Consider the following 26,679-nt stretch of genomic DNA (forward strand, 5'->3'; position numbering starts at 1 on the left):
ACTGTTTGTCTGGTTAGACTGGGATAGTGCATCTCTGAGTAATGAGGTTCTGCTGGACACTGTGTCACGCTTCATTTTGGCTGCGCTGCTCAAGCACACAGGACTACTGGGCCAGGCCTGTGGAGAGGGCAGGTACAGCATCACTACATTGTCCTTTCTATATGAATTCATTAACCGCATAATACCAAGTAAGCAATTGTTGAAACTGGGATTTTGGGGGAAAAAAATAAGAAACTGATTAGAAACTCATTAGGTGAGAAACTCATTAGGTGAATTGTGCTCTTTTTATCAGGTATCAGCCGTGTAAGCTGCTGGCTGAGGTCTATCGCAGTGTGTATAAGGTGCGGAATCGCCTGCTGGCCTGTAAAAACATGGAGCTGATTCAGACTCGGTCGTCATCCAGAGAACGCAGGGTACAGTTATACACAGGCTCAGTCTGTCACCATATGACACACACACACACTCTGATTGAAGACAGCATGTCCACACACGCTCACAAACCCTGAGTTTGAGTGTTTTGTTTCTGTGGCTGGGTTTGGTGCAGATCTCTGATAACATGGACTCTGTGGAGATGGATCCACAGGAGCACTCGTTCACTCGCACCATCGACGAGGAGGCTGAATTGGAGGAACGTGCCGACCGAGAGAGAGAACGAGAGGGCAGTCATCAAGAACAGGAGGATGAAGATGACGAAAGAGAGCATGAAGTCATGACTGCAGGCAGTGAGTACAGTGAGACGCCCACACCCAAACAATGTAAACAGAAATATACAGAGACCCACACGCAAACACTCTGTATGCAGGTGCACATAGACACCCATGAAACAAACATGTTGGTGAGCATTTATTGGCATTGGCATTGGCATGTTCTGCCCGTTGGCATTGTGGTGGTTAACTACGCTCTGTTTGCCGCGTCTTATGCCGTGTTCTGGAATGTATTCAAGTCTGTAAGCACGTTTATTATTGAGAAGTACGAAGCAGTACAGTGTGGTTGAGCCGTTGCCTTAGTGTAGCTGTAATATTGATATGAATAGTTGAATGGCAGCTGATCTTCAGCTCATGTCATTTCTCAGTCAGCATGTGATTATTAACCACAAGTGTGGCTGCTGCTTTTCTAATCCACGCTTTGTGTTTGTGTCGCTGGACACAGAAATCTTTCAATGTTTCCTCTCAGCGCGGGAGGTGGCCCGTGGACGGGAGCGGGAACGGGAGCGCGTTGGCAGCGTGAGCAGGCAGGAGGAGCCGGCTCAGGTGGGGCTGGAGCGCAGAGCCAGCTGTGGCCTGCAGGAAGGCCAGGATCTCTACACCACAGCATGCAATGCCCTTATTCACCGCTGTGCCATGGTCCTATTGGCTGTCAGCCCTCCACTCTCACAGCACACCAATCAGCAGCCATCAGCGGGTGGGACCACTCAGGACGGAGGGAGCTTTATGACCAGGTGAGTGTCAGGATATCTTTACTTTTCTGTAGTGTTAAACTCTCAGCATTTCCCTCTAATCCTCCATCTATGGCTCCATCTAGAGCTTTAGAGTCCACTATGCAAACTATGTGGAGTTTAGATGTACTGTTGCTATACTGCAACTTCCATTAGAATTACTCAGGCTACTCTTAAATCTCAACTGACAAATGTTAGTGTTCATTCTTCTGTTTGCTTACAATTGTGACTGTATTCTGGGGTTTGTTTTACTGAATGAAATTTGTTAAGTTATGCTTTTGTTCATTCAAATTTGTGTCATAGGTTTATTTAACAAATTGGCTCTGTATTGTGTGCATGCGTGTGTGCGCGCACGTCTGTGTGTGTGTGTGTGTGTGCGCGCACGTCTGTGTGTGTGTGTGTGTGTGTGTGTGTGCGCGCGCACGCAAAGGAGTGAAAGTCTGTCAGCTGAGAGTCGGTCCATCCAGAGTAGTCCCAGCTACAGACTCATTAAATCCAGAAGTGAGTCAGACCTCTCCCAGCCGGAATCTGACGAGGAAGGATATTCACTGGTGAGTACCACTATTTTCACTCATTCACTAGATGGCTCTCACACTTCTTCATTCTTATTTACAGTGTGGTGTTGTGTGAATTAAGCTCATTTACCTTGTACGTGACCTGTTTCAGGGTGGTAGGAGAAATGATCTGGACTTGGCCTTTTCCCATAAGAAGAGAGGTACTGTCCCCTGATGGCTTATTGTGCTCCTTATCTCTTAGGAACACATTACTGTCTGACTTGAAAATATCACGTTGTATGTAGTTCTCTTTCAGTATTGATTGCCTGTCTGGGAGTTTGTGTTTATAAATATCTGTAATCTGTCTTATCTCTGGTAGGCATACATCACAGTACCCCGGACTCGGCTGACACATGGTTTGGCGGGCACACGGGACGAGACTGGATGTACAGCTCATTGCTGTCATATGAGGACTCAGACTTGGACCTCAGTCTCTCGTTGGGTATACATGCACTTATTGACAACATTGTGAGTTTCATCAGTGGAGATGTGGGAAACACGCCAGCGTTTAAGGACCCAGAGGAGGGCATGTCAACCAACCCTCAGGCCATAATTACTGCCATGGAACAACAGCAGAGCAGAGCTGAGGTACACAGACTGAGCATTATTAACCAGCATAATTTGTGGCAAGCTTGAATAGTTCCCACCTGTTCTAATTAGTGGTAGTGCTGAGAAATTACTAACCATAATTACACACATGTATACACACCGTAGAGAATATGGTAGCAAATGACATAATATAGACAGTTCAGTAGAGCACAAGTATACACAAATACCAGTCCCGTAGTAAAATAGTCAAAGGAAGAATCATGCAATGTATATGTGTTTGTGTGTCTAGTTGCGTTTGGAGGCTTTGCACCAAATTGTGGTGTTGATTTCTGGGATGGAGGAGAAAAGCAGCCAACCTGGGGCTGCAGGCACAGTTGGGCGTAGTGGCCCTGTCTTCCACTCTGCTTCCCTGTTGACGTCTGTCAGACTCCAGTTCCTCTCTGGATGCTTTGGCCTTGGTGCTTTTGGAAACGGGGGGCTAAAGGGAGAGAGTGTCCAACTCCACCACTATCAGGTAACAGTCAAGCTACATGTGCTTCCGGTTGCATAGCATAGTGATCTTTTAATTTGATTTGTAACTAAGTATATAGGATTACCAAGTTTGGAATTGCACATAATTGACACTATCTCTTTACATAGCCACTAATCCAGATCTGTGTTTGTGTGTGTGTATGTGTGTGTGTGTACATTTCTCTTTGCAGGATGGTGTCCGGGCCGCTAAAAAGAATTTACAGATGGAAATTCAGACAGCTGTACACAAAATCTACCAACAACTCTCAGTCACATTGGAGAGAGCTTTACAAGCCAATAAACACCATATAGGTAACTCTTTCTCTCTCTGTCTCTCTCTAACCATCTCTCTCTCTATCTCTCTTTCTCTAACTCTACCTCTTCAGTTTTCTCTCTGTCCATGCAGTAAATGTGTACATGTGTGTTGTGTATGCAGAGGCTCAACAGCGACTGCTCCTGGTGACTGTGTTTGCATTGAGTGTGCGGTACCAGCCTGTGGATGTGTCATTGGCCATCTCCAGCGGGCTGCTGGATGTGCTTTCTCAGCTGTGTGGCACAGAGACACTGCTGGGACAGACTCTGCACCTGCTTCACAAACCTGCCGGCTCTCAGCTCAGCACCGCACTCAAAGTTGCCAGTACTCGCCTGCTGCAGATCCTGGCCATCAGTACAGGGTATACAGCCAAACAATGACCATCATATACCACCACCACACATCCCATATTTATAACATAGCTCATAAAGATACACAGTGTTTTGCTGACTCTTCTTTTGATTGCACTGGTTATATTTAAAGTTACACAACATGTTGTCTTATGAACTTCTTCATAAGATTCAGATCATTTTTGAATAATGCCAGATTCCAGGAATTCCATGATAAGCCATGTTAAACTGCACTCTTATGTGAATCCTACCTCAACTAGTCACAGTTCAGTTTACGCCTGCAGTCATCTAGCCTTGAAAACCCAAATGATGACTGAGAAATGACATCCTTAATCCCTGTCCTGTATATATATATATATATATATATATATATATATATAGGAGACTAATCTGTCGCCCCTCTGTGGTCTGTCACAGGACCTATGCTGACAGGCTGAGTCCTAAGGTCGTCCAGGCTCTGTTGGATCTGCTGTGCAGTCAGCTGAAGACTCTGCTCTCTCAGGCTGCTGGCAGTGGGCTGAACACCAGCCCCGAACAAGACGACAAAATGGAAGACTGCGGTGATGCCCAGAAAAAAGACTTCAGAGGTCTGATACCCGTGACCTACTCACAAACATACCCTCAGGGGATGTCAGTCTGATGTGTCAGATGCATTTTTTTGTTCTTTATGTGTATTTCTGCTCTCTTATTGATCTTGTGTTGGATGTTGTTTGTTCCTGTCTTTTCCTGCTGCAGCCTTGTTGCGTAAGCAGCACACCGCTGAGCTGCATCTCGGAGACTTCCTGGTATTTCTACGTCGCGTCGTGTCTTCTAAAGCCATCCAGTCTAAGATGGCATCTCCCAAATGGACAGAGGTCCTGCTGAATATCGCGGCCCAAAAATGCTGCTCAGGTAACAGAATACCTAACGGTGTGTTTGCGTCTGTGTGTGTGATGATTAATGTTGGGGTTTGATATATAAACGTATGTGTGTCTGTGTGAATGCTCAGGGGTTCCTTTGGTGGGTAACCTGAGGACGCGCTTACTGGCCCTTCATGTGCTGGAGGCTGTGCTGCCTGCCTGTGAAAACAGCGTGGAGGATCATCAGATGACCCAGGTCAGACTCCACACCCATAAACAAAACACCTGCAAGTTGGGAACTGTCAGCCTGTGACTTTTGGCATTGACAGTATCCATTTTGGACCTTCGTGACCAATCCATCAGCAGTCTCTGAACAATCCTAAGGAAAACATCCCTTTGGAATGTAACAGAGCTGTCTTTCTGTCTCCCTCTCTGTTTGTGTGAATGTGTGTTAGGTGGTGGAGCGCCTGTTCTCTTTGCTGTCAGACTGTATGTGGGAGGCTCCAGTGGCCCAGGCCAAACATAGTATTCAACTGAAAGAGAGAGAGCAGGAGCTGAAGCTACAGGTAAGACTGCTCCCTCTGAGAAAGTGTGGGAGTATGGCATGTGGAAGATGACCTGACTCAGTGTTGCGTTGAATTATCCAATAGTCGCAAGAGTTTGTTTAAGGCCATGTTGTGTTTCAGGGTGAGCTGGAGGAAGAGGAAGAGAATCTACCCATTCAGGAGGTAACCTTTGACCCTGAGAAGGCTCAGTGTTGTGTGGTGGAGAGCGGACAAGGCCTTACACATGGCAGTGGGGGCAAAGGTTACGGCCTTGCTGCCACTGGAATCTCCTCAGGCTGCTACCAGTGGAAGGTACTGTACCACATATTCACAACACACACACACACACACACACACACACAAAGAGACTACATTATCCCATAGCAGAATGATTCCTATCTACAACATACTCCATCACCAGTATTCCTGTTGTGAGGTTTCTATGTGTGTTTAATAGTTCCTGTTCTGTTTTTGGTCAGTTCTACATCGTGAAGGAGAATCGTGGTAATGAGGGGACATGTGTGGGCGTATCTCGTTGGCCTGTACATGACTTTAATCACCGAACCACAGCTGATATGTGGCTGTACCGAGCCTACAGTGGAAACCTCTACCACAATGGCGAGCAGACACTCACTCTGTCCAGCTACACACAGGGAGACTACATCACCTGTGTGCTGGACATGGAGGCCAGAACTATCTCATTTGGCAAGAACGGAGAGGTGAGAAATACATTCTGTCTCTCATAGAGGCGCACACACACACACACACACACACGCACATAAACACATACACATACATATACACAAACACTGCTGAAATGGGCTTTTATCCTGATGTATTGGATGGTGTGATCTGCAGGAGCCCAAACTGGCCTTTGAAGACGTGGATGCCACTGAGCTCTTCCCTTGTGTCATGTTCTACAGCAGCAACCCTGGAGAGAAGGTGAGAGAAAGGCAGAGATATTATACATATGCACTGTACCACCTATGTTCCATTTTTTTTTTAGAGCATCAGATTATTTTCCCGACTGACTTAATGTGTTCTGACCACTGCTTGCTGTGTTACATCTAGGTGAAGATCTGTGATATGCAAATGAGAGGAACTCCCCGTGACCTGTTGCCGGGCGATCCCATTTGCAGCCCAGTTGCCACGGTGCTCGCGGAGGCGACCACTCAGCTGATCCGCATCTTGCATCGCTCCGAGCGCTGGACTGCGCCCATCAACCATTGCATGTTACAGCGACTACAACACATCCGTGGCTGCCTCAGGGAGGGGGGAACTTCGGGGGGCAGTCGTCTGCGGAAGAGTCGCTCCGCCCAGAGCAGGGAGGAGCAAGACGACAGAGAGGAGGAGAGAGATGAGGACAGAAGAAGGGCGGGAGGGCGTCACTGCACACCCGAACTCTCAGACACTCACCTGCGGACGCTGTGCAGCCAGGTGTGGCCCGTGTTGGCTGTGATTGGTGGAGCAGACGGAGGTCTGCGGGTGGGCGGCAGGTGTGTTCACAAACAGACGGGCCGCCATGCCACCCTGCTGGGCGTGGTCAAAGAGGGCAGCACCTCGGCCAAAGTGCAGTGGGACGAGGCAGAGATTACCATCAGGTGAACCATCTGCACCTCCATGCACGCACGCACGCACAAACACACAGTCACACACTCCATCAGATGAGTTACTCAGCATCTGCATTCTGACTATAGTCTAAAAGAGAATGAGTCATAAACAGGGACATCTTACTTGCTTTCCTCATCATGTCAATGTGTTGTATGCTATATATGTTTCATCAGGTTTTAATATCAACAAAGTCTGGATCTTGTATGTAAAGTCCACCTTAACCTGTGTAAGATTATTCCATGAAATGTATTTAAAGTAGTTTGCAATTGAAAGAAAATAAATATCATGAATATCATATTTAGTTAATAAGATCCATCAGCAGTACTGAAACACTGAATACCGTCCTTCACATTCATGTGTCCAGATGCTCTCTAGCCCTTTTAGTGACAGTTAGGTTGGATTCATCTGTTAAGTTGATGTTTAACTGGTTAGTTATGAGACGATGTTGTTCATTCATCAGTTGCGGTTGCCCACACGCATCCCTCATGTATTTATTATCCCCAGGAACTGCTCCTCTCTGAATTTGAAATTCCCCTTTTTCATGCACTGTTTTTTCAGCCGTTTCCTCTTTTCAGTCACCTGTCCTCTCTTGTCTTCCGCCTGAACTCTCTCCTGCCTCCTGCTTTCCACACTGATTAATTTATGTTTCTTTATGTTGATCCATGACTGCATGCTCCTCTCCTCCCTTTCCCTCACTTTTTTTCTCTCCTCTGTCACTTTGGTCTTTTATTGAAGCTTCCCCACTTTTTGGTCACCTAGCGACACTCCCCTCTACAACCTGGAACCCTGTGAGCCGTTGCCCTTTGACGTGGCTCGTTTCCGTGGCCTGACCGCCGCTCTGCTGCGGGACCTGACCGCCCTCGCCAGCCTGCAAGACGACGTCGCCAAGCCTGCCGCTCGAAGACACGAGCGTCGTCACCGCCACGAACAGGAGGAGCGAGAGAGCGAGACGCGCACGGAGACCAAAGAGGGCGGAGACCTCCGTGTATCTCACAGCCTGGATGAAGTTAGATCTCACGCCGCCCCTAACTCCCGCTCCGAGAGCGAGCTGGCCGCCTACGCCTTGGACGCCCCGCAGCCCCCCCCAGAGGGCCGACGCAGGCAGCAGGAGGCCGAGACGCGTGGAAACGTGCAGGAGATCGCCGCGCTGTCAGAAGTGCACGCCATACAGCTGTCCTATCTGTATCTGGGCGCCATGAAGACGCTCAGCGTGTTACTCAGCTGCAGCAAATACGCCGAGCTGCTCCTCATCCCCAAAGTGTTGCCGGACAGCAGTCACAACGCCGACTGTGCCAGCAGCAGCCCTGGTGCCAGCGTATGCCAGGAGGAGGCGGAGATGCGCACGGCGCTGCAGTTTCTCATGAGGCACATGGTGAAGAGGGCGGTGATGCGTTCCCCAATCAAACGGGCGCTGGGACTGGCAGACCTGGAGCGGGCACAGGCTATGATTTACAAACTAGTGGTCAATAGCCTGTTGGAGGAACAGGAAGGGGGCAAAACCAAACTCGGTGAGTCTGGGTAACACAGTAGCGGAGACGTGTGTGTATGTGTCGCTGTGTTTTTTCGGTGTGAAATCACGTGTGTCTCCGTTACAGTGGATGCAGAGTTGGAGGAGCTGGAGGGAGAGCAGCACTTCCAGACGCCTGTCACCACGAGCCCCTCCGCATCCAGCAGCACGTCTTTCATGAGCTCCTCTCTGGAGGACACTACCACAGCAACAACCCCAGTTACTACGGCAACGACCCCTGTTACAGATGCTGAAACGGCACCTGCCACAGAGTCTCCGGGTGTAATGCCACTCAGCCTGCTCAGGTACATTTCTCCACACACACACCTTAAGAGGTGTCTTTTTTGTTCGTTTCTTTGTTTGTTTTTGTTTTTAGCAGTTTAAGAGTTTGACTGTGCATTGTCGCCATTGGTAAAAATCTCACAACCATGAGCAGGCAGATGTTCTCCAGTTACCCGACCACCACCCTGCTCCCGGCTCGGCGAGCCCAGACTCCGCCCGTCTCCTCTCTGCCCACGTCACCCTCAGACGAGCACGGGCGGAGACAAAGCCTCACATCACCGGAGTCCCAGCCCGCAAGAACCACCAACAGAACAGGTACTCGACACACAGATGTCAGAATGCTAACGTACACTTTAAATACTGGTTAAGAAGAATCTTTACCACAGACATGTGTTCATATGCTTATTTACAGCTCTGTCCGACCCCAGTAGCCGTCTGTCCACCTCACCTCCACCTCCTGCCATCGCTGTTCCCCTGCTGGAGATGGGCTTCTCTTTGAGACAGATAACCAAAGCACTGGAGGCTACAGGTGTGTCCTAACTGACGCCCATGGACATCCTTTTCCACTTCTGTTCATTTATATTATCACCAAGCACAAACATGAACAGGGTGTCATGAGAAATATTTCTTTGTCGTAATGAAGCATGTATGCTGGTTTGTCATTTAAGCGTTGTGTTGAGTTTACAGAGTGTGTATTGTCATAGGTGCGAGAGGAGAAGCTGATGCCCAGAACATCACGGTCCTGGCCATGTGGATGATAGAGCATCCAGGGACGGCTGAGTCGGAGGAGCCCCACGGGGGAGGATCAGAGCCCTGCCCTGGGGCCGCAGGAGGAGGCAAGAGCGGCGAGAGGAGTTACCTCCGTTCACCTGGAGACATCCCTAATGCTGATGCAAGTGAGATGGAGGAGGGCTTCAGTGAGAGGTACATCACACACACATACATGCACCCGTACACACACACACATAGACACAATACACTCTTACATTTCCAGGTTGAGTGAGATTAGTAATTGTGTAGGGTTGGTTCATTTGATTTTTTCTATTAGTTAAAAACCTAGGACATCTGCCAGTCTTACTTGTCTAGTTCACTGATACGTTTGAAACTGAATTAGTCAGATGTGGTTTTTCTTTTGAAAAAAAAAGTTGCCACTTATGTGTGGTTTCAATGTTTTCCTCTTCGGTATAAAAACCATGCATCATTTTAAATGTCATATTATTGGTGGCTACAGCTCCACACCCGTGAAAGCTATAAGTGAGTCCATTCTTGTGTAGTTAGCCAGCTGAAGTTAACATTAAGCTTCTCTCTGTGCAGCCCTGAAGGACTGGACCAGGATTCTGCTTCTGCGTCCACTGGGCCTGCCCACAGGGGCCGTGCTGCAGCCAACAGGAAACACCGCTTTGACCTAACAGCACGCACACTACTGGCTCGTGCAGGTAACCACTCAAACGCTGCCTTTCAGTGCCAGACATTGTATACATGTGTGTCTGTGTAAACTAAGTAGCACACACCTACCAAACTGATACAGATCTCCTTCAGTATGCATGCCACACACACCCTGACCAGGCTGCTTTCACTTAACTAGACCAAGAGATTAAGTACCACACACACACACACACACACACACACACACGCATATCTGTTTGATCTCAAGATGCACCCTACTGACGAATTGTGCAGGAAGGCGCATGAACTCTTGTGTGGTGTGTGTGTGTGTGTGTGTGTGTGTGTGTGTGTGTACAGCGGGATTGTACCGGTCAGTGCAGGCTCATCGTACCCAGGCACGCCGTGAGGGCACAGGGCTGCAGCAGGAGTCTGGACCCCTGGGAGCGCTGTATGACTTTAACCTGGACGAGGAGCTGGAGCTGGAGCTGGACCAGGAGGCCATGGAGGCCATGTTCACCCAGGAACTGGCCTCTGACTCTGACATTCTGGGAATGTGGATCCCAGAGGTACTGGACTGGCCAACATGGGTGTGTGCGACAGCAGCTAGAGAAGGCGCTGCTTTACTACTAAATATTAACAACACGCACACACACACGCACACTCAGATAAATACACGCTCTTCTCTCTAGGCCTACATTTATATACACACCTTTTGCTTGCATTGCTTTTGCATGCAGAGCCTAACATGTTGTTAATGCCCATGATTACTGGAAGCTCTGTTTTGTTCCTCCAATTTAACACTTTTTTGTGCTTACATGCTGGCATACCTTTACATAAAGTTCAAAACTGTAATCTTAGACCAGTTCTGAGGTTCCTCAGATAGTTGACCAAGCGTGTGTGTGTGTGTGTGTGTGTGTGTGTGTGTGTGTGTGTGTGTGTGTGTGTGTGTGTGTGTATTGTAGCATGTGTGTGAGTCTGAGGATCGGGAGGAAGTTGTTTTGTGTGAGTTGTGTGAGGTCAACGTGTCCAGCTTCAACCAGCACATGAAGAAGAGTCACCCAGGATGCGGACGCAGTGCCAACCGGCAGGGTTACCGTAGCAACGGCTCTTACGTGGACGGCTGGTTCGGCGGAGAGTGCGGCAGCGGAAACCCGTACTACCTGCTCTGTGGCAACTGCCGGGAAAAATACCTCAACATGAAAAGCAAGATCAAAGGAGCACTTCCAGAGAGGTGTGTATTGCATGAGACACATGAGTAACTAGAGGAGTCTTGACCACAGTGATATTTGTGTGTTTTGGCACTGACGGCTCCTGTCACACTGATGTATTGGTTTTGTCAATGCTGAATAACTATTACAGTCTGGTATGATCAGTCATGTTTGATGGAGTTGTGTGAGTTTGATGGAGAATGTTAAGAAAAAAATCCTGTTTTTCACCCTTTAGATACAAAGGACAAGCTCCAGACCTCTTAGGAAAACAGGACAGCGTATATGAAGGTAATGAAGCATCTGCTGATGCCAGGCAGATCCGGACACTTAAGCTACACACACAGTGGAACGCATCTTTGAGAATGTCATTGCATTAACCATAGCTTTTATGTATGGTTCTGACTATCTCTCTTGGGGTGTGTGTGTGTGTGTGTGTGTGTGTGTGTGTATGTGTGTGCAGAGGACTGGGACATGCTGGATGTGGATGACTCTGAGCGGCTTACTGGTGAGGAGGAGTTTGAGTTGTTATCCGCTCCACTGGGTCTGAGTGAACGCAGGCTGGTTCCAGAGGCTGTACACTTCCCTGACACTGACCCTCTCGGAGCATCCGTTGCCATGGTCACTGCCACCAACAGCATGGAAGAAACTCTGCTACAGATAGGTGAGGAGACACTCAGACATGTCATAGCTACGCTCACTGGAATACATCTGAAATAATCATTCTCAGTAGGCATGTCTTTAGACTTTAGAGACAATGAGTAGAATTGAGAAATAAGAGGTTTTTAGAATTGTAGACATTTCAGGTCATTTGGAAAGCAAAGGAGAAAAATGAAGCTTGCTCTTCATTACCCTTTCTAAACCTGCTGCTTAAATTTTTGAGGTATTGCTATGTGACAGTATGGACATGGGTTTCATCATTTGGGTTTGCAAAATGGGCCTGAAGAAGAGAAATATTGCTTGTAACTGTATCACTCATCAGCTGTTCCTGTTGGTTAATCTGAGGAAACACGGGTGGAGTTTGATGTCCAGTAGTCAACACAGTGTCATGTGTGTGACGTGTTCAGGTTGTCAGAGTTCGGTGGATAAGAGCTCCTCAGGGCGCATGTCTCTGGGGGAGCAGGCGGCCGGGCTGCAGACGGCCACAGACCGCCTGGTGGCGCTGAAGAGAGTCACTGCAGCCGCTCAGGTTCTGCTGGCCAGGACCATGGTGATGAGAGCATTGTCTCTACTCTCAGTGAGGTTAGTGTATTCATGCAGTCCACAGTAACCCAGCCAGACCTCATATCTGTTTTACATACATTCTATATACTGCTGATTCTGACTGAATGTGATAATACCTGTTGGGTATGTGATAAAAAAAATTGCACTGCTGTGTGTGTGTGTTTGTGCATATTGGTGCTGCCTGGGGATGTTTATGGTAATTGTTTTGTTCTGCAGTGGCTCTAGCTGCAGTCTTGCTGCTGGACTGGAATCTTTGGGTCTAACAGACATCAGGACCCTGGTACGTCTCATGTGTTTGGCTGCCGCCGGCCGGGCCGGGCTCTCTACCGGCCCGGTGTCTGGACCCGGAACTTCAGAACGTCCGCGAGGAGCCAATAAGACCACTAAACCCATCTCCTGCCTGGCCTACCTCAGCACCGCTGTGGGCTGTCTGGCCTCCAATAGCCCCAGTGCTGCCAAACTGCTTGTCCAGCTGTGTACTCAGGTAACTGTGATCTGTTTAAATATGTAGTCACCACAGCAGTTCATAGTCGCTCTCAGACAGGTAGCAGTCTTTCTACACTGAAAATAAAAAATATATTGACTGCTCACTCACTTCTTCCTGGTTCCTCTGATTATGTATTCTCTCTTTTGTCTCTACAGAACCTGATCTCAGCAGCGACCGGTATGAATCTGACAACAGTGGATGATCCCATCCAGAGGAAGTTCCTGCCCAGTTTCCTACGGGGTGTGGCTGAGGAGAATAAACTGGTGACGTCACCAAACTTTGTGGTGACCCAGGCTCTGGTGGCCCTCCTAGCAGATAAAGGAGCTCGACTGAGACCAGGATATGACAAGGCCGAGCTAGAAAAGAAAGGTCTGAACCAGTCATAGTATCTCTGTGTTACGGTGTACTTTACAAGCCTATAAGAGGCTCTGGACAGATTGGTGTCACACAGTGACAGATGTTTTAGCTGTAGTGATAATCATCCTTTTGAACTGAGAAAACTGATCGTTTCAATGTATAATTGTTATTTCATAGAAAAGAAGTCAAGCCTAGCAAATACTACACATTCATCACATCTAAGCTTTAATTACTATATACTGAGTGCTAACTTATGTGTCAGTACTTTCCAGTCCAATCATAGATATCAGGAACAATTTTATTTTTATTAAAGTTTCAATGTGCCATCTTTTCCATAGTTCATCTATGTTGTGTTGACATTGTGTTCACGTCTGTAATGTAGACCTACATTCCATGCATGAGCTGAAGTGTCATTTTATGCTTGACTTTCATGTTCAGCACCTGCTGTTTCCATATTCATGGAGAGCATCAGTGTTTTGTTGAAAAGGATCTTAATTCTTCATCGTTTGATTTCTCATTGCTCTTTCTCATTTTGTGTGTATCCCTTGCTCGTGTCCTGGCCTTGGTCCTTGCAGGGTTAATCTCGCCTTTCTATGCCCACCTTTCCTGTGCCCCTCCTGCTGTAGGCCCGTTGGAGCTGGCCAATGCGCTCGCAGCGTGCTGCCTCTCCTCCCGCCTCTCCTCACAGCACCGCCAATGGGCCGCGCAGCAGTTGGTGCGCACATTGGCCGCCCACGACCGTGACAACCAGAGCCGGCCACAGACCTACGCCGACATGGCAGGAGACCTCCGCAAGTGCTCCACCATCAAGCTGGAGGCTCACCAGAGCAGGGTAAAGTATACATGACTCTCATTTGTAACGTGATACACGTTACTCCCGTATGCCCATGTAAACTGTGATGAACGTGAACTGCTTAGTCAGTGTTTGCTTTTATGGCTACTTTAAGGTTTCCAGATTTTTGTTATTGAAGAATAAATTGATTACGTGGTGTTCTGGTAAGTTATTTGATGTAGTGAATGGATTCTCTGTCCTGAGTAATGATATTGAGAGAGATAATGATAATGAGTGATGATGATTTTTTTTGTCGGGGATGGTTTTGGTGTGGAGGTGAACGGTGTTGTCTGTTTTCCAGGTGACCACCTTAGGCTGGTGTGGTAAGAAGGGCCTCCTGGCCACCAGTGGAAACGATGGAACTGTCCGTGTCTGGAACGTGACCAAAAACCAGTACACGCTTCAGCAAACCTGTGTCTTCAACAGACTGTTAGTTTATGTCCTTTTTCACCTGTCCAAGTTGCTGTAATCCTTACACTTGTGTGACATTATTTTTTTACAAGCGTCATTCAAGAGTGAATGAGTCTGTATTTTTCTCTCTTAAACTTATACGTTTTGTTTTATCAGAGATGGTTCCCCTGACGACTGTATGGGCTCTCCGGGCGACCCAAGCCTTGGGCAGGTGTCCTGGAGCGTCAGTGGGAAATATCTGGCTGCTTGTCTGGAAAAAACTGTTAACATCTGGCAAGTCAATGGTGAGACAGTTTCATTCTCGAATCATCACCTTCATTTATAGTCATGCTGTAAAGGTCCTGCTGTGTGGACAGATTGAGTGAAATTATTATAGCCTTGTTTTAATGACTCAGACAGTAATATTTCATTTCATAAAATGTGAATTTTCATATCCATGTGGAAACAGTAATCCCCCCCGCCCCCGAATATTTTATTGATGGGTGTGTGTGTGTGTGTATTAGGTGGTAAGGGGCTGGTCGACCAGCAGCCTCACTGGGTGTCAACCTTGGCTTGGCCAGAGGAGGAGGCTGGATCACTTTGGGGTGGGGAACCACGAGAACTTTTACTCGTCGGTCGCATGGATGGAACACTTGGACTGTTGGAGGTTCTTGATGCATCCAACATGGAGAGAACTGAATTGCTGCACTGCTACAGAAAAGATGGTACTGAGACACATACAATATGCATAATAATTAGGGCACTTTGTTGATACAAGGATTTTTATATTTATCTCAGTGTTCAGTGGGTATTTCAGGGAAACTTGAGTGTGTTTAAGATCCTGACAGTTTTTACATGTTTATGAATGTGTATGTGATTGTGTATGTGTATTTGTATGTGTTTTTCACAGTGGCTGTGATGCATATTGCTTGGTATAGTGAGGACCGTCCCTTTGCCATTGGTTACGCTGATGGAAAACTTCTGATTGGCTCTAAAGAACCTTTGGAGAGTGGAGCTGTTGTAGTTATTGATGCTCACAAGGTTAGTGTCAAGAAAATAAACACATACACACTCACTAAAAACCACCTTGCTCTTCAACTTTTTTTCCTTTTCACCTAACCATTTAGCGCTCCTGAGCTCACCCATTCACAAGATGGTCATAAACACAGTTCACACACCCACTTCCATTATGCCATACGTACATGATAATGACAGAGGAAATCATGCAAACTGGGGGGTTTGCGTGTGTGTGTGTGTGTGTGTTCATGTAGGAGAGCATCACTGGGTTGCACTGGGGCCCAGGGGGGCAGATGTTATTGAGTTGTGCCAAAGAGGAGACTGTGCACCTGTGGGCGGAGTCAGGGGCAGGACTAGGGCGGAGTTGGACGTGTTTACAGAGCATCACTCACCCCGCTGTGGTTAATGCCGTTGCCTGGTGCAAACTCCCTGGCCTGGGACCAAAAGCACTGAACATGTTGGCCACGTATGTATATACACAAGTACCCTGACAGCAGTGCACACTGACTTACACCATCCCTGGGCTATGTAAAGTTTCATTGGGACTGGCTGCTCTTGTCTCGCAGGTGTTGTCAGAATGGGCTGGTGTCTGTGTGGACACTACCACAGAATCCCCCAGCGTACTCCCAGCCCAGCTCCGTCAGCCCAGAGGGATGGTGGGACACAGAGGCCAAACCTAAACTGAGGGTAAGAGATTCAAAGAGAATTGGAACTCTAAAAACAGACTGCTAATCAGATATCATTCCTCTCCGAAACTCTAGCAGCTCAACCATGCTACTGTGGGTTTAATTATTAGACTTTAAAATTCAAAGCAAATTTTTCATCGTTTCTATACATCAAAGCATTTGCATATTTCTAGATTAAACCACCTGCCTTTGTGACGCTCTGTTGTATAGTGTACTTGAGTGTGTGTTTGTGTGTTTGATTCTTTGTCCAGCTGGGCCAGCAGCATTCTGAGGGAGCAGTGTGTGTCTTCCAACTACGGGGTCACATGACTCCGGTGCGAACAGTTGCATTCAGCCCAGATGGTCTGGCTCTGGTTTCAGGAGGGGTCGGTGGACTCATGAACATCTGGTCACTACGGGTCAGTCCAGACATTGAACACTGCCTAAACTCCCTGAACTTGAATTGTATTATCACAGTTTTACTCACACACATTTCAGTATTCACCGCCTCATTCATTCAGTATCTGATAGATTTAGTCAAAGTGTATTGTGTAATGTGTGTTAATGTAGGATGGCTCAGTGCTCCAAACGGTGGTGGCCGGGTCCGGAGCCATTCAGAATACAGTGTGGATCCCAGACGTGGGCGTGGCTGTCTGCTCCAACCGGTCAAAGGTCAGAAACTCAGACAAATGTATACACACGTGCACAGTCCAGCAAAACACATTCAGACCCACACACACAAACATGCTCTAATGCTGTAAGTACAAGTCACTTACACACACAAAAACACAAATATTAAGTTTCTTAATTCAGTTTGGTTGCTTATTTCTGCCTCAGGATGTTCTGGTTGTCAACTGCTCAACTGAATTCATGGCGACGAATCATGTGTTGGCGACATGCCGCACTGCCCTGAAGAAACAAGGGGTGGTTGGACTGAATATGGCTCCATGTATGCGGGCGTTTCTAGAGAGACTTCCTGTTATGCTGCAAGAACAATATGCCTATGAGAAGGTATTAGCTCGTTGACTCCATCACCCATACACTCCATAGCCACACTCCTGTACAAGTCCTTGTGATACATCTTGTCTGATAAAATAGACTTTGCGTTTGGTATTTTGAGAGACTAGCTTATTAAAAGTCAGCACAACCACTTGTTTTCAGGTGAACTTTTCCCTAATTCTTACACTCTTAGTACAAACTCTTATCAGTTTTACTTCAGGAGAGCAAACTGAAACAACTGTGTGTTTGACATTACATAACCCCTTGCCCTCCTCCCACTGATCTGTGGTAGTTACATTTACTCACCATGACAGTAGCAGAACTGATGAGTTGGTTTTTTTTTTGCTGGATTTTAGCCTCATGTGGTGTGTGGAGAGCAGCTGGTTCACAGCCCATACATGCAGTGTTTGGCCTCCCTGGCAGTGGGACTGCAGTTAGACGCTCTGCTGTGCCGACCTCTGCTGCCCCCACACCTGGTCTACTGCCCCCCCGAGCCTGGCACCTGGACTGCCAGCGAGTGGGCGTGGCTTCACTGTTTCTCTACCACCGTAAAAACAGCAGAGGCTCTAGCGAGAGGACACACCTTCCCAGAATCCTTCACTGTGCCTGATCTGGAGCCTGTACCCAAAGACAAGATGACAGAGCTCATGGTATATGATCATAATAACAGTAAAACATCCTGTCTGTCATGAAAGGAAAAGTCTGGTATAGTTTAAGCTGACATGCAGTATCATGCTCAGGCACTTGTTTCTGAACCAGACTCTCTACTCTGAGAACATGTTTAGTGGACTGTTTTGTTTCGTTAATGTAATGAATTTATTTGTTTGCTAACAGGACAACAGTAAATGGCTCCCTGGAATGGATGAACAGATCATGTCTTGGGCAACCTCCAGGCCAGAGGTAAGGGTTACTTGTGTGGAAGCACGTGTTTAGTGAATGTAATTAAATGATAAAGAACTGACAGTACTGCACATACACTTAAACTAGTAATAAACATTGTGAACAGCTTCAGTAAGCCTTAATGAAGCATTTATCACTCGTGTGTGCTGGTTTTGTTTGTTTTGGTCAAGGTTATTACATTAAAAGTCATGTCCTATGAGGTTTTGGAAAGCCGTATCGTTAGTTTGTGTGCTGTCGTCTTTTTCCTCAGGACTGGCACCTTGGGGGAAAGTGTGACGTGTATCTGTGGGGTGCTGGTCGACACGGTCAGCTGGCTGAGGCTGGGCGGAATATTCTAGTGCCAACAGTCGCTGCTTCCTTCTCTCAAGCCCAGCAGGTTGAAACCCTTGTTCTGTGTGTGTGTGTGTGTGTGTGTGTGTGTGTGTGTGTGTGTGTGTGTGTGTGTCTGCTCATGCATTTGTTAGGTTACTTTAATAATCTGTAACTTTGTAAAGTGCTTGCTATATTCCTCTGAAATCACACTGTTGCGTAGTAGGAATGTGTTGTATATTTGCTGTCTCTCTGTTTGTAGGTTGTGTGTGGGCAGAACTGTACATTTGTGATCCAGGCCAATGGGACTGTGTCTGCCTGTGGAGAGGGCAGCTATGGCCGACTGGGACAGGGAAACTCAGACGACCTGCATGTTCTCACTGTCATCTCAGCTCTTCAGGGTAAACTAAACACTCACTCGTTACCTGTGTGAAGCTCATTTACACGTCACATTCATGTGTTTTCCTTACTGTGAGTCATAAGACAGATTCCTCCTAGGGCTCATTTCTTCTCTGTTTATATGTGCATACGTGTGTGTGTGTGTGTCTTTCCAGGATTTGTAGTGACTCAGCTGGTGACCTCCTGTGGTTCTGATGGCCATTCAATGGCTCTGACAGAGAGTGGAGAGGTCTTCAGCTGGGGAGATGGAGATTACGGCAAACTGGGTCATGGCAACAGTGACAGACAACGCAGGCCACGGCAGATAGAGGCTCTGCAGGGAGAGGAGGTGGTGCAGGTGAGACCTGCTGTCATTTACATCCACACTCAGACATGCACATATTCACCCCAATTTACATTCACACTTATCCCTCAGACAGACACGTATTCATCCCCATTTACATTCACACTTATCCCTCAGACAGACACGTATTCATCCCCATTTACATTCACACTCATATCTCAGATCTGCACATGTTCATTCTCATGTGGTCTTACACAAAGACTGAGATATGACTGTGCTAAGATTTGTGCAGCTGTGTATGTGACATTTAATGACTGCATATGATGCTGTTTCTGAATGTATTTTCTCTTTGTCAGATGTCGTGTGGCTTTAAGCACTCAGCAGTTGTGACGGCTGACGGTAAACTCTTCTCCTTCGGTAATGGAGATTACGGGAGACTGGGCCTAGGAAACACATCCAATAAGAAACTGCCTGAGAGAGTTACTGCACTAGAGGGGCATCAGGTTGGCCAGGTAAATCACAGGCCTCATCAAGACCCTATGAATGAAACCTTCATCTATGGGTATAGGCTTTGGCATAATGAACTGTTTTATGGAGCGGCAATGTGAGTTTCACTTTTTCTCAGTATGTAAGCGCGCACACACACACACACACAGACTCATAAGTAGTTTGCATTCACGATTATCCTAACATTTGTTCATGCCTGCCTTCAGGTGGCTTGTGGACTGAACCACACTTTGGCAGTCTCAGCTGATGGAATGGTGGTGTGGGCATTTGGAGATGGAGATTATGGGAAACTTGGCCTAGGAAATTCAACAGCAAAGTCTTCACCTCAGGTATGGCATTTATCCCACCAGTCAAGTTTAGTGAAATAAGACACACGCATAATCAGTTCTGCACGCAGACCTGAGCCACACCTCCCATTCACCCAGTGTTATTTTAAAACCCTCGCCTCCAGTGACAATGAATATATGTGTGTGTCTGTGTGTTACGCAGAAAGTGGATGTTCTCTGTGGAATTGGGATTAAGAAGGTGGCGTGTGGAACTCAGTTCTCCGTCGCTCTGAGCAAAGATGGAAATGTGTACACATTTGGACAAGGTATGACGCAAACTCAGCTGTTTACACTAGCATGAAGTTTACAGCGTTGCAACATGTTGGTCGCACTGGCCATACTGTTCAGTGTAGTAGCTTTAGCCTCTCAGTACTGGTCACTGATCTGTATGATCGTTGATTTATTTGCTTAATTATGATGTCATAATGCAGATCGTCTGATTGGCTTGCCGGAGGGCCGTGCGCGGAATCATAACCGCCCCCAGCAGGTGCCTGCTCTGGCAGGTGTGTTCATAGAGGATGTGGCTGTGGGAGCAGAACACACACTCGCTCTCTCCTCCACTGGAGATGTCTATGCCTGGGGCAGCAATTCAGAGGGACAGGTGTGTGTGTGTGTGTGTGTGTGAGAACAACTTAACATTGATTCTGTGTTATCAAATGCAGAAACCAGCTCAACCAATCAAAAAGCATTTGTATTTAGACATGCCTTTTGGCTTAAGAGTGGCTTTTTTGTTGCATAACGAATATGCTCACATATTTGTTTTAAAGGACCTGAGATGTTAGTTTCATTTTTTTCAACAAAATCAGTGGTGCTACTCAGAAATCTCTTACTCAGTTTTACAAACATGTGTTTTTTGTTCTCAAGATCATTTATGTAAGTAAATAAAAAATATGGCTGTTAGTGTAGCTAAAAATGTGTGTGTGTGTTGTAGCTGGGTCTGGGCCACACTAACCACGTGAGAGAGCCAACTTTGCTAACTGCACTGCAAGGCAAAAACATCCAGCAGATCTCAGCTGGACGCTGTCACAGCGCAGCCTGGTCGGCACCTCCTCTACCACCACGGGCACCAGGTACCACCACACGCTTCCCAACACAGTGATGACGCACTAGGCCTCACTCACCGGAGATCCTCCATTCTACCACCCTAACAGTCTGATCTGAGGAAGCTCTGTTTCCCAACTTCATTCCAGCTTCTACCTTCAACATGTTCCACTCACACTCTCACTCTCTCTCTCTCTCTCTCTCCCTCTCTCTCTCTCTCTCTCACACACACACTCTCTGTCTCTCCCAGGCTCATCAGTGCCTTTGCAGTTGGGTTTGCCAGTGTGTGTTCCTCCACAGTACAGTGCACTGAAGGAAGTGAGCATGGAGATGCTTAGGGCCAGACTTCGCCTTCTCTACCATTTCTCTGACCTCATGTACTCCTCCTGGAGATTACTCAACCTGAGCCCCAACAACCAGGTAGAAACACACACATAGACACACACGCACGCACATAGACATACACATACACATACACTTCTCGCATCTTAAACAACTACATACATTTGTGTGTCCACTGTCAGGTAACACATGCAGTGACAGGAATTGCTGTGTGATAGAGCTTTAGCGTTGTACTGATCCAGATCTGTATGCATGTGTGTTTCAGAACTGCACGTCTCGTTACAACGCGGGCACGTGGGGCATTGTGCAGGGACAGCTGCGCCCCCTCTTAGCCCCACGGGTCTACACCTTGCCCATGGTGCGCTCCATCGGTAAAACCATGGTCCAGGGCAAGAATTACGGCCCTCAGATCACGGTCAAGAGAATCTCCACCCGGTCAGTGCCTTTAATGTTTCATTTCACCACAACTAATCATTCATCTAGACAAACTGGGCTTAGTTTTTACCAATGCTGTAAGAGCTAGAGATCCATCATATGGTCTTTGGATGCTGTATTTGTGAGTGTGAGTGTGTGTGAGTTACAGCTGACTTGTTTAGTGAGGGGGGGGGCCAAGCCTTTGGTGCTGCACCCAATGGTCTTTCCGTAATGTTGTGCAGTTTATGAGTATCGGGCACTAGTCCTGCTCCTGTATACCCAGAGGAAGACTATATAACCTCTGACGTCCCCACTATACTCACTCATCCCAACTCACAGATTCTCTCTGTCTCTGTCCTTCTCTCTTTCAGGGGGAGGAAGTGTAAACCCATCTTTGTGCAGATAGCTCGTCAGGTCGTCAAGTTAAATGCTTCTGACCTGCGCCTGCCGTCTCGGGCCTGGAAGGTCAAACTGGTGGGGGAAGGGGCTGATGACGCAGGGGGTGTGTTTGATGACACCATCACAGAGATGTGTCAGGTAGGAGATCCACACACACTCAGACCTTTCCACTATAACATATACAAAGATAGATACACACTATTAGACAAGATAATGTTCAATTACTCTGTAGTTCATGTTCACATGTAGTCATAGAAACTCACTTTAAAAATATGCTGTATCATTGTCATATGTTACACTGGCAGTTCAGCAGAATGTTTCAGTGTTATCTAAGTTTAATAATGCACCAATATTTATCGAATGAGAAAGAAAAGTGCACAGAAGATAGTTGTTGTCGAATTCTGCAAATTTGATATATGTTGCCTTATTTCACCTCTGTGAGAAAATTGAGTCCTGATCTCCTGTCTCCTGTCTCCTGTCTCCTGTGTGTGTGTGTGTGTGTGTGTGTGTGTGTGTGTGTGTGTGTGTAGGAGTTAGAGACTGGCGTGGTGGATCTGCTCATTCCATCCCCCAATGCCACAGCAGAAGTGGGCTACAACAGAGACAGGTTAGAGTCAAACACATACACATATACCGTACACCAACACTGCCCCATGTGGAGAAAATATGTAATGTTCAATAAACATGTTAAATATTGCCATGGCAATATGAAATGCAAAGAAATAAAGACCTATACCTCTCTGCTCGTCCCATTTAAATATGTCACTATGCACACAAGTCTACACACAATAGACTAGGCACCCAAGATGACTCTGTCACCTAATACTTCCACAGATGGATTTTGTTTCCTTAATAATTACATATAAAGTTAAGTCATTTAATAATTCAGTACTTTTGCTAATATTCTGCACTGCTAATACTCCTCAGGGAGATTTCTTTTACTGCTCGTGTATTGATTTTGTTCCCACTGTGTAAAGTAGTCTAGGAAAAAATTTGATTTAAATGTTTGGAAAATGAAAGACTGTCCCTCAAGGCTGGCCTACACAAAAATCTAAGAGACAAAATTACTTGTTTTAAATCAGTGCATTAAAAAATATTTGGTTTAATGGTTTATGTTTAACTGTTTATGTTTACCAGCTTAACTTTGTGTATTTAACTCTTTAACTGTGTATGTTTAACTGTGTGTTTTTAAGTCTTTAACTGTGTGTGTTTAACTGTTTAATTGTGTATATTTAACTCTTTAACTGTGTATGTTTAACTGTGTTTTTAAGTCTTTAGCTGTGTTTGTTTAACTGTGTGTATTTAACTCTTTAACTGTGTATGTTTAACTGTGTATGTTTAGGTTCCTGTTCAACCCATCAGCTTGCCTGGAGGAGCATTTGTCACAGTTTAAGTTCCTGGGAATTCTGATGGGCGTCGCCATTCGCACTAAGAAGCCGCTGGATTTGCATTTGGCTCCTCTGGTGTGGAAGCAGCTGTGCTGTATCCCCCTAACACTGGAAGACCTGGAGGAGGTGGATCTGCTCTATGTTCAGACACTCAACAGCATCCTGCACCTGGAGGACAGCAGCATCACTGAGCAAAACTTCCACGAGGTAAAACAAGCATGTTCACACAAACATCTGCACATATACACACACAGTCTTCTACACACATTGACTGAGCACTCCCATGGTTCATCTGGTCTCAGCATTAAAGGTATATGTTTCTACTTCCAAATATTAGAATTTTACTCTATTCATGTCGAATACTGTTGCAACTGTAATCGGAAGTTAGAGATTAAATAAACCTTTGTCTCCATGGCTACCTGTCTTCACCAACAGCTGCACTTAATGGAAAGGTTAAACCTAGTTTATTATCTTGGTGATGGATATAGAACTGCTCAGAATGATCCTTAAACATAATCAAGATTAAATTTAGTTTATATCACTGAAATTAACACAGTATCATTTTGGAGCCAGTGGTCTCAAATAAACAGGGTGCAGTGTACTGTGAATTTAAAAAATGTCTTCACTATGTAAAGTATATGTGTATATTTGGTATTGTTTAATAATTAAGTTTAGTGTTATGTATTTACTTGTTCAGTTACTCGTTTGTTTTTCTAGATGATTCCACTGGACTCCTTTGTTGGCCAGAGTGCTGATGGGAAAATGGTGCCCATAATCCCAGGGGGAAACAGTATCCCGCTGACTTTCTCTAACAGGAAGGAGTACGTGGAGCGAGCCATTGAGTACCGGCTGCATGAGATTGATCGACAGGTCAGAACTCCACTCAGTTCACTCCACAGCTGAATCAGCACTTCTGTCCTTCCATGTTTCTCCTGTGGGTGGCAGTGCATGGTTATGTGTCACTCCCTTCGATTGTGTGGTAGTGTCAGAGGAACAATATGTCACGTGAATCTGGGAGCTTAGACATACACGCAGCATTGATCTGTGAGAGAGGGAGAGAGGCCTTTCATTTGGTCTCTATGTATATATAATTGTGTGTGCGTGTGTGTGACGTTCAGGTGGCAGCGGTGCGTGAGGGCATGTCGTGGATCGTTCCCGTTCCTCTCCTCTCCCTGTTAACGGCGCGCCAGCTGGAGCAGATGGTGTGCGGGCTGCCGGAGATCAGCGTGGACGTGCTGAAGAAGGTGGTGCGATACCGAGAGGTGGAGGAGCAGCAGCAGCTGGTCCAGTGGTTCTGGCAGACGCTAGAGGAGTTCTCCAACGAAGAGAGAGTTCTCTTCATGCGCTTCGTCTCGGGACGCTCGCGCCTGCCCGCCAACACGGCCGACATCTCGCAGCGATTCCAGATCATGAAGGTCGACAGGGTAAGAATCTCAACAGCCGCTGGCCGCAAACCCACACACGTCTGTGTCCATCTGTCCGTCTGTATTAATCATATACTTCTATTCATTTGTGTATTTTCTCTCTGCAGCCATACGATAGTCTACCCACCTCTCAGACGTGCTTCTTCCAGCTCCGCCTCCCTCCCTACTCCAGCCAGGCCGTGATGGCCGAGCGGCTCAGATATGCCATCAATAACTGCCGCTCCATCGACATGGATAACTACATGCTGTCTCGCAACGTGGACAACGCCGAGGGCTCAGACACAGACTATTGACCTTTTGCACCAAACACACACGCGCACACACACACACAACACACTCACACGCACACACCCATTCAGCAGATGGGAGCTGTGCATCTGTATAGGATTTACAAACAAACAAACAAACAAAGAAACAAACAAACACCAGGCTCTTATTAATTTTTAAAAAAAGAAAAAACAATCAGTGTTTTCACACACACTCTTAAATACATATCAGTTCAGTGTCTTTATTTTACCGTATTGTATTTTAGCAGTTAAAGCAATCAGGCAGTGGAGCAAAGAGGAGCAGACATAGGATGTTTCTCTTATATACATTTCTTTCTCTCTCTCTCTTTCACTTTTCCTCTCCAACTTTGTTTTTTTCTGCTTCATTGTATTTTCAGGGGTTTGTGCATGGAGGTATGTTTACCTAATTTGGAAACATGTATAGAATAATCAAATGACAGAAAAAGGAAACGAATATTGTATATTGTGTATAATGCTTCTTTAGAAAATTATTTTACATCCATATTTATTTTGTTTTAATTTTGAACTGCCTAAGCCAAGTTTCCTAAGACAAACACGGAAATGCTTTAATACTGAACTGCTTTATGTCTCATTACTGAAAATTGAAAAAAAAAAAAAAAAAAAAAGAAAGAAATTTAAGAAGAAAAAAAGGACAAAATTTAGGTTTCTTTTAAAGGTGCTTCTGAAGAGTTGTGAATATGTGTGCTCTGGTTATAAACGTATGTTTCTTCCATATTGCATCATCTTTTTTGCTGTCAGCATCACACGCAAACTTAAGCTCTCTCGGTCAAACTAATACATGGACAGATCTCTTCTTCTGTATGCACTGAGCATTTAGGCAAACATTTCCTCTGCTGATCTGCATTTTAAGCCTGCAAATCCCAACTGTCTGACACTCTCACTTCACTCTGTACAGTGAAGCAGACTGTGTGTATTGGTTGATGTCAACAGTAGAGACTAGTCTAGAAAGGGGAGAAAGGTGACCAGCAACTGATCAGGTGATCAGTTGCTTCAACTTTGAATGTTTGGGTTAATTATGAGGGAACAAACAAAAAAATCTACAAACAGGCGCTCCCCCATCAAGAAATATGGAAGGTGGGATGGTGTGGAATAGATTTCTTTGAATGGTATAATTTGAAAGGAAGAAAAAATATGTCTTTATATACAATTATTAAAACTACTTAAGGCTTGTATAAGAACCAAAAGGTCTAACAACATCTCTGAGTTTTTCTTAAAGAGGTGAGAAATTGGCCTTTTTCCCACTACAGACACAGGTTCCACTCTGAACTACTGCTTGTTACTAACTCAAAAAGTGAGTGAGGAGACTTTGTCTCAGGCAACCCAGCTTTAGAATTCAGTTAGAGCATAAACTGGATAAGTTTTATAAATAAATTAAGAGCAACAAAGTTGTTGGTTGAAGCAGTGACTCTTACTAATGTAATGTGTTTTAGTTTTTAAGAACTTATTTGAATGGTGCCTAACCAGTCAGGACGAGGAAGAAAGAAAAAGATTAATCAGGTGTTAGGCACAACTGAAACCCTGCTCATCAAAGACTGTGTAACGATTGCCCCCTGACAATGAGGAACAGGTAACTGACTTACTG

At 46.1% G+C, this 26,679-nt stretch overlaps 1 protein-coding gene across 4 annotated transcripts in view; it reads left to right on the forward strand.

Moving 5' to 3' along the window:
- The window catches only part of herc1 (HECT and RLD domain containing E3 ubiquitin protein ligase family member 1), a 36,342-nt gene extending 10,533 nt beyond the window's left edge, over nucleotides 1–25,809 (forward strand). The window contains exons 20-78 of one of the 4 annotated variants that reach the window (XM_030794279.1): nucleotides 18–132; nucleotides 293–413; nucleotides 545–722; nucleotides 1,150–1,438; nucleotides 1,866–1,986; nucleotides 2,102–2,150; nucleotides 2,309–2,577; nucleotides 2,828–3,052; nucleotides 3,240–3,360; nucleotides 3,485–3,722; nucleotides 4,129–4,298; nucleotides 4,447–4,602; nucleotides 4,700–4,806; nucleotides 5,006–5,116; nucleotides 5,237–5,407; nucleotides 5,575–5,814; nucleotides 5,954–6,037; nucleotides 6,167–6,696; nucleotides 7,442–8,214; nucleotides 8,302–8,518; nucleotides 8,650–8,810; nucleotides 8,908–9,024; nucleotides 9,200–9,419; nucleotides 9,810–9,931; nucleotides 10,239–10,468; nucleotides 10,844–11,112; nucleotides 11,325–11,377; nucleotides 11,550–11,750; nucleotides 12,154–12,328; nucleotides 12,527–12,794; nucleotides 12,953–13,166; nucleotides 13,730–13,986; nucleotides 14,288–14,415; nucleotides 14,554–14,681; nucleotides 14,901–15,101; nucleotides 15,287–15,417; nucleotides 15,648–15,859; nucleotides 15,960–16,080; nucleotides 16,331–16,477; nucleotides 16,629–16,730; nucleotides 16,896–17,069; nucleotides 17,414–17,707; nucleotides 17,892–17,957; nucleotides 18,208–18,333; nucleotides 18,529–18,667; nucleotides 18,821–19,002; nucleotides 19,305–19,460; nucleotides 19,662–19,784; nucleotides 19,945–20,047; nucleotides 20,213–20,382; nucleotides 20,713–20,851; nucleotides 21,073–21,242; nucleotides 21,430–21,599; nucleotides 21,950–22,115; nucleotides 22,508–22,584; nucleotides 23,320–23,572; nucleotides 24,083–24,235; nucleotides 24,484–24,789; nucleotides 24,897–25,809. In XM_030794279.1, coding sequence (XP_030650139.1) covers nucleotides 18–132; nucleotides 293–413; nucleotides 545–722; nucleotides 1,150–1,438; nucleotides 1,866–1,986; nucleotides 2,102–2,150; nucleotides 2,309–2,577; nucleotides 2,828–3,052; nucleotides 3,240–3,360; nucleotides 3,485–3,722; nucleotides 4,129–4,298; nucleotides 4,447–4,602; nucleotides 4,700–4,806; nucleotides 5,006–5,116; nucleotides 5,237–5,407; nucleotides 5,575–5,814; nucleotides 5,954–6,037; nucleotides 6,167–6,696; nucleotides 7,442–8,214; nucleotides 8,302–8,518; nucleotides 8,650–8,810; nucleotides 8,908–9,024; nucleotides 9,200–9,419; nucleotides 9,810–9,931; nucleotides 10,239–10,468; nucleotides 10,844–11,112; nucleotides 11,325–11,377; nucleotides 11,550–11,750; nucleotides 12,154–12,328; nucleotides 12,527–12,794; nucleotides 12,953–13,166; nucleotides 13,730–13,986; nucleotides 14,288–14,415; nucleotides 14,554–14,681; nucleotides 14,901–15,101; nucleotides 15,287–15,417; nucleotides 15,648–15,859; nucleotides 15,960–16,080; nucleotides 16,331–16,477; nucleotides 16,629–16,730; nucleotides 16,896–17,069; nucleotides 17,414–17,707; nucleotides 17,892–17,957; nucleotides 18,208–18,333; nucleotides 18,529–18,667; nucleotides 18,821–19,002; nucleotides 19,305–19,460; nucleotides 19,662–19,784; nucleotides 19,945–20,047; nucleotides 20,213–20,382; nucleotides 20,713–20,851; nucleotides 21,073–21,242; nucleotides 21,430–21,599; nucleotides 21,950–22,115; nucleotides 22,508–22,584; nucleotides 23,320–23,572; nucleotides 24,083–24,235; nucleotides 24,484–24,789; nucleotides 24,897–25,082 — 10,895 coding nt within the window. In that variant the 3' untranslated portion in view covers nucleotides 25,083–25,809. The remainder of the gene's footprint in view (nucleotides 1–17; nucleotides 133–292; nucleotides 414–544; nucleotides 723–1,149; nucleotides 1,439–1,865; nucleotides 1,987–2,101; nucleotides 2,151–2,308; nucleotides 2,578–2,827; nucleotides 3,053–3,239; nucleotides 3,361–3,484; nucleotides 3,723–4,128; nucleotides 4,299–4,446; nucleotides 4,603–4,699; nucleotides 4,807–5,005; nucleotides 5,117–5,236; nucleotides 5,408–5,574; nucleotides 5,815–5,953; nucleotides 6,038–6,166; nucleotides 6,697–7,441; nucleotides 8,215–8,301; nucleotides 8,519–8,649; nucleotides 8,811–8,907; nucleotides 9,025–9,199; nucleotides 9,420–9,809; nucleotides 9,932–10,238; nucleotides 10,469–10,843; nucleotides 11,113–11,324; nucleotides 11,378–11,549; nucleotides 11,751–12,153; nucleotides 12,329–12,526; nucleotides 12,795–12,952; nucleotides 13,167–13,729; nucleotides 13,987–14,287; nucleotides 14,416–14,553; nucleotides 14,682–14,900; nucleotides 15,102–15,286; nucleotides 15,418–15,647; nucleotides 15,860–15,959; nucleotides 16,081–16,330; nucleotides 16,478–16,628; nucleotides 16,731–16,895; nucleotides 17,070–17,413; nucleotides 17,708–17,891; nucleotides 17,958–18,207; nucleotides 18,334–18,528; nucleotides 18,668–18,820; nucleotides 19,003–19,304; nucleotides 19,461–19,661; nucleotides 19,785–19,944; nucleotides 20,048–20,212; nucleotides 20,383–20,712; nucleotides 20,852–21,072; nucleotides 21,243–21,429; nucleotides 21,600–21,949; nucleotides 22,116–22,507; nucleotides 22,585–23,319; nucleotides 23,573–24,082; nucleotides 24,236–24,483; nucleotides 24,790–24,896) is intronic. The other 3 variants (XM_030794282.1, XM_030794280.1, XM_030794281.1) reach the window with 3 other exon arrangements.
- The last annotated feature ends 870 nt before the right edge of the window (nucleotides 25,810–26,679 follow it).

This window comes from Chanos chanos, chromosome 2, assembly GCF_902362185.1.
Source record: "Chanos chanos chromosome 2, fChaCha1.1, whole genome shotgun sequence".
In the NCBI taxonomy this organism is placed as follows: domain Eukaryota; kingdom Metazoa; phylum Chordata; class Actinopteri; order Gonorynchiformes; family Chanidae; genus Chanos; species Chanos chanos.